Source organism: Morus notabilis, unplaced genomic scaffold (assembly GCF_000414095.1).
Source record: "Morus notabilis unplaced genomic scaffold, ASM41409v2 Scaffold221, whole genome shotgun sequence".
NCBI lineage: Eukaryota > Viridiplantae > Streptophyta > Magnoliopsida > Rosales > Moraceae > Morus > Morus notabilis.
In genome coordinates, this window is record NW_010363308.1 from 1 (window position 1) to 11,628 (window position 11,628).

Genomic DNA, 11,628 nt, shown 5'->3' on the forward strand with positions numbered 1-11,628 from the left:
TTAGGAAGGAGTTGGAGTCAAATTCAGATTCCTTCCCTAGGATAAGCTTAAACCCGAAACCCTAAACCCTAAACCCTAAACCCTAAAACCTACTTTTGTCAACAGCTTCTAAAAACTATTGCCCCATAGCAAAATTTGAGAAGCATGTCAGGGGCTGCTTTTTCACAGCAGCTTCTGCTGTCATCGTCTAAATTTATTAAAATGATCCTAATAATAAAACTTAATTCCCAATCAACTCATTTTATTTCGTTCAAATCAAATTAAAGAATTTTATTTTATTTTAAATTTTTATTTGAAAATTAAAAATATTTAATAAATATCTTATGCTAAATTTTAATAATATATTTTTTTTATAATGTTGCAAGTTTGAAAAACAATTTACCTTCAATTCTTTACGTTATTTAATTTCTTTCTAGATATACATTTTATCACCTAGAATAAAACTAATTTACTTTTTAGAGATATTTTAATTAATAAAATGAAAATTATATATATATTTTTAGTATTTTTGGTGTATAATGTTTGTAATATTCTTAGACTAGTAAAATCGTTAGCAGATTGAAAATGACGAACCGTGCTGAATTGTTTTGGTTTGCCAAGTTGTACTTTGAATTGAAATTTTATTAACAATAAGAGAGTTTTACAACTCAAATGCTAGCTTCTAATCATAATAAATCTAGGTAGGTCTCTTGTGTTAACTGTTATCAAAAACACTTTTTACGTACTTATAATAGTTAACACCTCTGGAAGTAAAGTGTCATTCATATCATTGCTGCTACTGATCATACTAGATAAGAAAAGACAATATATAACTATATTACTATATATATATCTTTAGACTTAAAGTAATCGAAATGTCCATTTGGGAATCATTTAACAAAACCAAATGTCCCATATTTAAACTTCATATCATTACTATATTGTAAGTAATCGAAATGTCCCATATTTAAACTTCAAGTAGAGACATTAATAAAGCAGCAGATATTGAATTTAGGAATTATGCTGCTTAATTGGCTTAATAGAGCCTTGTTCATTTTTAAAAGAATTATAAGCAACCAAAGTCACAAGTCACAAGTTTGGTTTCTAAGAAATATTTGCTTGCTAGTAGTAGTGATATAGACAAAGTCACATCATATAATTCGAAACGAATGAATGAATGAAATTACATGTCTGATCATCATCATCATCATGGTTTGAAACTTGAAAGTGACGCGCGCCAAAGCAAGCAAGCAAAGCATACGCAAAACTTTCAACTTTCAAGAGGCCTGCCGATCAACGAAGAAGAATCAAATCTTTGAAGTAGTCATGCTTAAGCGCAGCACAAGCCTTAATCCTTTTACTTGGATCCAAGCAGAGCAGTTTCTGGTTATAAAAAAAAAAACCAAAAAAAAAAAGGTTTAAATATGCCCAAGTAAACGTGCCAAACAAGCTGAGAAATGAATAAATATTTTGGACAGAAAAAATTAAAAGGCAAACGAATTAGTTAGTTAACTAGAATCAATTTAAATTCAATCTTGAGGGAACGGGGGGGAAAAAAAAAAAATATATATATATATATATATATATTTATATACTTACAGAAATGAGGTCAAGTCCATGTGGTTCGAGATTGGGGAATACTTCTGATAGCTTCTGCAAGGCATATATAAAGAAACCCATAGTTTAAAAAGAAGAGTTCGAGAGCTGGAGGATTGGAGAAGAAAAGTATTCCAGAATTAATGTGTACTTTTACCCCAGGCCAATTTTCTTCGGTCGGTGTGCCCAAAAGACTGGATCAAACGAAAAAACAAAAACAAAAACAAAAAAAGGAAACAAAATAATCATTTTAAGAAAACAAAAAGGAAAGAAGAAACTAAACATAATTAAAAAGGGTAAAAATTCAGAAGAGGGAACAAATTAAGGTTAACACAACACAAACTATATATGTCATACTTGAAAATATTGTTTATGTTGGCAGCCTTTCCTTGAAACAAAGGCCTTCGGTTGACCATTTCAGCAAATATGCATCCAACAGCGAACATATCGGCGGCGGGAGATGATTCAGTGGACCCCAGCAGAAGTTCAGGTGCTGTGTATAATGCATCTGCGTCCTGTACTACGTAGCAAACCGTAAACATATATACATGCTGTTAAAACAAATAATAATAATAACAGCGCACATATTTATATATACATATATATATATATATGTATATGCAGGATTTCCAATATTATAAATAAATAAGTAAACACAATTTGATCGTATCACTGCTGGATGCTTTGATAAGAAATACTAATTGGGGTTTGGAATCTTCAATAATTACCATTGCAATGTTAAGAATCTTCAAATTTTCATTCCCAATGTCGATCAGCACATTCTTCGGGTTCAATGCTCCATGGGCAGCACCGATGGAATGGAAATGAGCAACGCCTCGAAGAAGTTGACACAGAAGCTTCTGCAGTTGAGAAATATTGAGACAATTAGCTGAGGAAAAATCCAACAAACTGCTTAAGTTCATCAGGTGTGATAAGACGTCATACCTTTACTAACTTTTGATCGCTGGCTTTTGCTGCATACTCTTCAAGAAAATTTCGCAGATCCATGTCAGCATACTCGAAAACAAGACGCACGAGACTATCTCCATCTTCATAATTCATCTCAACCAACCTGCATCCCGAAAAGCCATTGAATTATGATTTCACAATCGATCACACAGTTGTTTATAAATAACAAGATGAAAAACTGGTACAGAATAGAGATTTGATTGTTTCAGTAAAGAAATGTAATCTGAAAGATGGATTTTGGTGACTTGATTGGATTGTTGTAAAGATATACCTGACAATGTTTTCATGTTGCATCACTTTAAGAAGGGAAATTTGTCTTAGTGTCTTGATCGGCACCCCAGTTTCTTCAGGATCTGCTGATGCCTCCTCATCCCTTGTTGATAAAGCATCCAACTTTGGTTGCAGCATAAACCTTTTCACAACTACTGATCCACCAGAAGAACCTTGACGGCGATATTTGTGAATCTGTCTCAGCGAATTGCGCTCCTTTCCTATTACACCATCTCTTTTGTACTGCAGATCGATCCGCGAGAGGATAACTAATTAATTAGTGCAAAGACCAAAACGAGAGGGACGGGTCAATGCAGAATTCTTTGTTTTACCTTCTCCATGCTTTAGATTGGTCAAAATTCCTGCGCTCGATTCAAAATTTGGAAAAAATAAAAAAATCACAACGGTCAGAAATTGTAAAGAAGGTTGGATTTCGTCAACAAGGCAACTACGATTAAATTAAGTATTGACCATTTACGGTTCTGAAGAGAAAAAGAAAAATCATTATGAGAAGGACCTCACAAATGATAAGAATCAAAAATTTAAGTTGAGAATTACGTACAAAACCACGATTAAATTATGGAAGAACAAAACGCAAAAGATCTCAAAGGAATAAAAAAGATGCGGTGCAAGTTACGATTGGTTGCTTGAAAACCATGCAAACAGATGAGAATCAAACACAGCAACCGATTAATAAACTATTTCTTTTTTCCCCTAACTACGGTCGTCATTTTCTCAGAAAACAAACACAAAGAATCGGCGTTTTTCACTACTTCAAGAAATGAAAAAAAAAAAAAATGAAAAAAAGAAAAAGTCACGTAATTTGTGTAGTAGACGAACCTATTGATAATCAAAGAACAACCTAGCACATAAACGAACAAGAAAGAGAAAATAAAAATAAGTATTACAAAAATTTGATCAAATCTTGATCAGGTTCTTGCTTTTTTTCCCCATCGTCATTTTCTTGGGAAACACACATTCAAGAATCCAAGTTTCACTAATTCAAGAAACAAGTTGAGAGTTGAACTAACGTAAAAGAGAACAAACCTGAGGAAAATGCAGTGTAGAATTCCTTGAGCTTGAACTCTAACTGAAACTACCGATTATGATTTACCCTTTACGAGAGACGAAGATTGAGCGCCAGAGAGAGAGAGAGAGAGAGAGAGAAACAGTAGAGAGAGAGAGAGAGACAGTATAGAGAGAGAGAGAACTATTAAAAGTCGTTTTTCATTTTTCTCTCATTTTACACTAATAAACGGTTTCTCACGGCCTTGCCCAATTTATACTGCGCGGTACGGACTTCTTCTTACTATTTCTAAGACCCTGTATTTTGGGTTTATCAAATATATGACCCTATGTGTTTTAGATATTTTCAAGTTTTGATATCACATATGCGTGTTAAAATTCGTATATTTTCTGTGGCTTATTTCTGTGGTTAAGATTTCTTAAGGTCTACAGCTTCGCTTGAGAATGCAAGTACTATCTTTTCCTTATTTTTGAGACATAATTCCTAATTAGTATTTGCCATTTAATTACTACAAAAGATAAATTCGTCAAGTACTCGTACTTGAAATCCTCTGTTGACTCAGAAGGGTACAAATATTTGACATAAATTTTAAATTCAAAAGAACAATTTTTTTTTTATGAAAACCGTAAAATAAGGATGAATATTTGACATGAATGTATTTTTTTATAAGCTAATAATGTATGGTAATAACAATAAATAACCGTTTCTTTTCTTGTTTGCCTTACTGGAAATTTAGTGGAGGGACTTGTTTATTTGATTATTCTTTTTTATAAAGTGTTGTTTTAACAAGCTCTTTTACAATGTGTTAAGTTGATTATTTTACATTCATGCAGGCACAGACGTACCTAATGTAAGTGGAAACGATTCTTTTATGTTTAAAACTAGTAATATTTCTATTAACTATTTCGTTACTTTATTCTTAAAACTTCATTTTTATTCTCCATTATTAGTGTACTCTCTTGTTTTTAAATTTCTTTCTCTCTCGTATCCCCACACTATCCATACTTTTTCTAAATTTATTTTCTTTTTTTTTCTGTAAATTTCTTTAACCCAGACGTATCACTAGGGAAAATTGCATGCATGCACTCTAAACGTATCATCATTTACATAGTTCGGAATTCAAGTTGCCGAACACTCAAGTAGAAATGTTGTTTTTTATTAGCTTTACTATATATATATATTATATATATATAGCTATCCAAATCTGAGATTAAAGCACAGCTAAATTAAAAGGAGAGATTTTTATAAAAATGTGTTTGATAATTTTATCAAGAGATTATTTTCAGTATAAAAAACTCATTAATGTCTCTCTCCCTCTCTCTGCTCGAGAGAGGAGAAAACGAAAACAAAAAATGAAAAACGATTAAAAGTCGTTTTTCATTTTTCTCTCATTTTACACTAAACTAAAAAATCATTTTCAAATCCGTTTTTTATCTTTATTGCGTCAAATGCCGTTTTAAAAACGTTTTCATTTTATCTTTCTCAAAAAAAATGAAAAATAAAAATAAGATCCAAACACGGCCGTAATTTTCTCAATTAAAAAAAGATCCTTCATGTCAAAGCGGAGAAGAGGACAAAATTGTAATTAGAAAGTGTAAATAATGCGAAGTTTTTTTGAAAAAACAACCGTTTCGCGTGGGGATCGAATAAAGCAGAGCCAGAAGCACACAAACGCATGCGAAGATATACTAATTCCTCAAGCTTTTATTATCTTCTCTTCGTCAACAATTCAGTTCAAGCCAGTCAGAGACAACCCTTTGTACAAGGACGGAGTGGGGGCGGGACCGGACACCTATTTCCCGCTGAGAAAAGGAGGGAGCGTGACGCTTTATCAAGACGCTCATGTGCCCGACGGCATGCTGCCTGACTTCAATTTGCCATCTTTCTGTGTTTAATTGAATTGGAGCTTATCAAAATTCCGCAAACATCTAATCATAATTTCGAGCAAGGCAAGTGTTGGGAAGACATGTGCCACCCGATTTTGGAGGCGCACCACCTCATATACCTGGTGGGGTGGTCGGTGTATCGTCGCGTGAACAAAGCCACTGCCAGCCGCAGGCCAACTCTCGCTCGGACAGTTGTTCAAGAACAAGTCACAAGAAGGGGTTCGAGTTGTTCTACTCATTTGGGATGATAAAACTTCACACGACAAGTTTCTGCTCAAAACGGTCGGTACCTAATTATTATATGTTATACTAACTATATATTACGACATGTATTCACTTTAATTAATGTATGCGTATAGTCAGTCATATGTTGATTAACTTCATGACTACTACTGCAGGAAGGTGTCATGCAGACTCATGACGAAGAGACCAAAAAGTTTTTCAGACACTCTTTGTCCTCGTTATGCAAGCAATAAACTTAGTATTTTCAAGCAACAGGTTTCAAAACTTTCAATTCTGTTAAAAAAATAAAAAATAAAAGTATTTCTAATAATGTCACAAGTTCCATTACTATATAAGGAAAAATAGCTGAAACAAAATGTGTATAGTGACAAATAATGATAATTGTGACTAAGGGTTCGTTTGGTACGATAACTCAAATTATAGTGATTTTAATCATTATTCTGGAACTAGAATCATGATTCATGATTTTGGGTTCAAATCATGATTCAAAATCAGAGGTTTGAATCACTTTGAATCAAGAGGGGGATGGTTTTAGAATCATGATTTGAGCTAGTTTAAAACATCATATCAAATTTTGAATCATGATTCAGAATCATCCAAACCAAACACTGATTCTGAATCATGATTCAGAATTATTGTAAACAAACACAATTCTGAACCAGGATCCAGAATCATAATTCTAGATCCATCTACCAAACGCACCATAAATATGTCACAACTTATATACGCAGTACTTTTCTTGTACGTAGGATAGACAAGCCCCTTTTTTACGTTCACTGCTTTGAATTGATTCCTCTAGTCCAGGTTGTCGGAACCCTTTTTACACATCATCAGAAGTGCGTAGTTCTTGATACCCGGGCAGCCGGAAACAACCGAAAAATAACCGCTTTCATTGGTGGTTTAGATTTGTGCGATGGAAGATATGACACTCCTGAGCACACTCTTCCGCGATCTTGACACCGTCCTTGAAAATGATTACCACAATCCTACATTTCCAGTAAGTGATTTTTTTAGTTAGTTACACACATAGGTTATGTTTCTTTTGTAAATACATACATATATATATATATATGATGTTTGAAATTTGTTTTTTTTTTTTGGTTACATGTAAAGGCTAATGCTAATGGTCCAAGGCAACCATGGCATGATTTACATTGTAAAATCGATGGTCCTGCTGCGTATGATGTATTGACAAATTTCGAACAAAGATGGAAGAAAGCAAAATGGCGCGACTTTAGGCTGAAGAAGATTGCATCGTGGAATGACGATGCGTTGTTAAAAGTGGATCGGATTTCATGGATACTCACTCCCTCCTCGGGCCCTGTTGGTGATCAAAATGTTTGCGTCTGCAGTGAAGAAGATCCTGAAAATTGGCATGTACAGGTGAGAAGAAAATGTCTCTCACATTTGAATTATGAATAATGAAAATTGGCGTCAAGTCATAAAAAGTTTGATGGATATAATAACTTAGAATCCCGGAAATTATCCTCGAATTTACTTACTTGCGTCTTCTTTGAATTAAGTCCCTACTTATAATACTTTCCCATGTATTTTTTCTTAATCTTGATCCGTATTTTGATAGGTATTCCGGTCCATCGATTCAGGATCAGTGAAGGGATTCCCACAGGGCATTGTTGAATCTGAGGCCAAGGTTAGAATATACAATCCAAATGGAGAATATTTATGTGATAAATATCATTAATTACTCAAAGCTAGGCATATTTGCTTTAGATATGGATCAGACATTAATTAACTCACTAATTTCACGAATTTGAGGGCTTCACCCTTCTTATATATATGGACATGAAATTCACTATCCAGTTTGTTTTCTTCTATATCAAAATTTGCTACTAGAAAGTATAAAAATTGCATATATGATATTGTGCTATTTTATTTTGTGCTCCAATGCATAATTATGTTAATTTCAAATGCTATACTACTTTTTCACATAATTATTAAGCATCGATAAAAATTGACTTTTAACATATACTAAAATAATTTGGTAGGTAATTAACTACCACGCTTGACCATTAACATCAACAAATTAATTAGTTTCTTATTGATAATGTTTTGTTTTTAATTTTAATTTTTTTTTCTTGTACAGAATCTTACGGGTGCAAAGAACTTGATAGTAGACAAGAGCATCCATACAGCATATGTTAAAGCAATACGATCGGCACAACACTTTATATACATAGAGAATCAGTATTTTGTTGGATCTTCATATTTTTGGCCGTCCTACAAAAATGCAGGTACGCATACGATCGACTATCTAGGTTGTTATAACTAATTACTACTTAATTTTGAGACTTATTTTTTAGGGTTTTCCCTAATTAACATTGCAATGCTTTTCTTCCTTTTCTTTTTTTAATTGTTGAGATGTCTAATTTTGACCTATTAATAGTTTATTAACGTTGCGTCTCTCTCTTCCTACCTTTGTTAGACATATAGCATAATATTTCTAGTCTCGTTGAAATATAGTAAAAATAAATAAATAAATAATATATTTACAAACATCAAAAATTTAAAATTACTATATTAATTATTACGTAATCTTGTAGCATAATGTGAAAACTATTATAATAATTACAGTAGATTTCACTTTTTTGTCCCCCGAATTATGTTTATTGTCCTATTTTGGCTCCCAAACTACTTTAAAACATTACCAATTAGACCCTAAGTGATGCTCTTATTTGTCATGTGTTTCAAGTGTTTGGCCCTTCACAAAAATCATTGAAAACTCAAGAAACCAACCGCGTGACCCTCACATTACTAGTAAATGAATGGTATTTGAATGAATCACGTCTAAATAATTTTAAGAGTAAAAAAAGAAAAATGGAAAATTGCTATAGTTTAATTCTACTCTTACATTAAGCATGCCATGCCGTGTAATATTTACATGTTTTAATGTCCTTGACCTTCCAATACCGCTTCTTATAAGAAGAAAGGAGCTGCACAAAATAAATTCAAGATGATTGCCATACTTTTAGTTTCTTTTGGTAACTCTTTTTTTGCCCTGATTCCTTCTTGTTCAAATAAGCTGGACTTTTTAAAACATTCTTGCTAATAATATTTACAAATGATAGTTCCAATTGTTTCTATGAACTTGTACTGCATGACCTATAATAACTATTATTTTTAACTGTTGGATTAAATTTTTTAATGTTTTGATTTGTGAATGTCTATATTAAAAATTTATAGTGCTAACTTGTCACTGAATAGCTCCAATTATAAATCTAATATCGTTGAAAACTTATTCGAGTGGATAAAATAATAGTAGACCTACCGATAGTTGAAAATGATAGATCTAACCGCAGTAAAAATTCGCTAATTGTTTGGAAGCACCAATTATTGATGTAGTTTAAGAAGTTGTAAAATTAATGTTGATAAACAGGTGCTGATAACGTGATCCCAGTGGAACTGGCATTGAAAATAGCGAGCAAGATCAAAGAAAATGAGCCATTCCGTGTGTGTATAGGCCATGTTTATTTCACCAATTCGAGTTTAGAATTTGAGTTTTATTACAGTAAAAAGCTCTCAGAAACAATCACATCTAACCTTTTTATTAAAATAAAAAATTCTCGTACAAAATTATATTTCAACTCGAATTATAAATTTATATCAGTGAAATGAACGGGTTTATAATAATACCAATGTGGCCAGAGGGTGTCCCAACTAGTGCTTCTGTTCAGGAGATTCTCTTCTGGCAGGTAGGCGTAGCTTCATTATATATGTGGGCGCGCGCGCGTATATATATATATATATATATAACGTACGTACGTACGGCTGCACAGGGACAAACGATGGCAATGATGTACCACGTTGTCGCAGAAGCCATTAAGAAGGAAGGCCTTTCGGATGAGTATCATCCCCAGGATTATTTGAACTTTTTCTGCCTTGGTAAACGTGAAGCTTCTTCTTCTCATCAAACTTGTTCTTCTTCATCTCACACTAATCTGCAGCCAACTGAAAACCGCGCATTGGTACGTACACTTTTTTTTCATATATATATATATATATATATATATATATATATAATAGTAGAATTTAAAATATATATAATAGAACGTTTGTCCTTTAATATTAATTATATTGATGAAACTGCAGGCATCGGTTCAAAAGTTGCGTCGATTTATGATTTATGTGCACTCGAAAGGGATGATAGTGGATGATGAATACATAATCATGGGATCTGCAAACATTAACCAGCGATCATTGGATGGCTCAAGAGACACTGAAATTGCCATGGGCGCCTACCAACGAAAACATACTTGCTCAGCAATGGAAAGGTTTGAAAACGCAACACTACTTTCTTCTCATCACTAGATACGGATTTTGCTAGAATGATTGAATTAATGATATTGTGGTGTACAATTAATTCTCTCCAAGTTCAAGCAGATTTAGAATTGATTGTTAGAAACACGCACACATTAATTAGTTGTTTGAATTATAATTTATTATTATGGTTTGTGGTTAATCTAATTTCTACAATACACTAGTGTTCATTAATTATTTTCTGATTGCAAACAACTAATTTTGTTGGATTCAGGTATACGGTTATCGAATGTCGCTCTGGGCCGAGCACCTTGGTAAGCTCGAGGATACTTTCCGCGAACCGCACAGCGCCTCGAATGCGCTAAGCGCGTTAACAAGATTGCAAAACAGAACTGGAAAGCTTATGTGGCCGAAGAAGAAAACAATAAGCTGGAAATAACAATTTGTTGGGGCACTTGATGCAATACCCAGTTGAGATCGGCAGGGATGGGAAAGTCAGTCCGTTGAAGGGCTACGAACAATTCCCTGATGTCGGTGGCAAAGTTCTTGGGACGCCTACCACTCTTCCTGATGCTTTAACAACATAGTACACCTAACTTAACTATAACTAGTCAATTCTAAAGCTTTAATTTGGAAATACGCTTATAATAGACTAATTATTGTAAAGCTTTAAACTAACATCTACCAGTAATCTAATATATGTTTGATCTTTAAATCCTTATTCCATATTTCAGGAATCATCACACTAAATTATTAAGAAAAAAAGTTAGAACTCTGACATGTTTCCATTGATGCAGCCTTTAGATCTCTGGTAGAATTCTCTAAGACAACGAGCACGACGGTTATTGCCTTCCTCAGTCAAATCTCCTTAGTTCCTTAATGGGTGTTTTCTCTCTAGATAGAGAAGAATGAAAACTGCCTTATGATTTGATATATTAGGGACCATAACCTAAGTTTCTTTATATACTGCCCCATTAGGCTCCCATTAAACCTAATTGGGTGGGTATTCACCCATTTAGCCCATACCCTGTTAGGAGACTATTTGGGCTTTCCATAATTAGATCACTTAATTAGCCCAATTAATTAAATAGCTCAATATAATTGTTATAAATATGTGGCCCATAACTATTATTAGGAAATATAATTTCCTAACAATCTCCCACTTGGACTACATATGATTCCTGAAATAATTATATCATACATAATTCCTTAGGCGCGCAACTATATGCTATTTATCCTAAGTCTCCACTTAAGATACAATTTGGTCAATCTCTTATATTAGCATGAGATCATGGCGGCTTTTGTCACCCTCAAATGCAACTAAACCTTCCATGGTCACCATACCAACATATTCAATGACATAGATCGAGTATGAATGAGTGG

General features: G+C 33.4%; 1 protein-coding gene and 1 pseudogene across 1 annotated transcript; one reads left to right on the forward strand and one right to left on the reverse strand.

Annotated features, from left to right (window-relative positions):
- Window positions 1-1,272: 1,272 nt before the first annotated feature.
- Window positions 1,273-3,155, reverse strand: LOC21390372 (cell division control protein 2 homolog). Its single transcript, XM_010104145.1, has 8 exons — window positions 3,147-3,155; window positions 2,816-3,057; window positions 2,521-2,647; window positions 2,304-2,435; window positions 1,933-2,090; window positions 1,733-1,769; window positions 1,579-1,632; window positions 1,273-1,362 (listed from the first exon to the last, which is right to left on the reverse strand). The coding sequence occupies exons 1-8, from the start codon at window positions 3,153-3,155 to the stop codon at window positions 1,273-1,275; spliced, it is 849 nt and encodes a 282-aa protein (XP_010102447.1).
- A 2,287-nt stretch (window positions 3,156-5,442) lies between these two features.
- LOC21390373 lies at window positions 5,443-10,832 on the forward strand (annotated as a pseudogene).
- The last annotated feature ends 796 nt before the right edge of the window (window positions 10,833-11,628 follow it).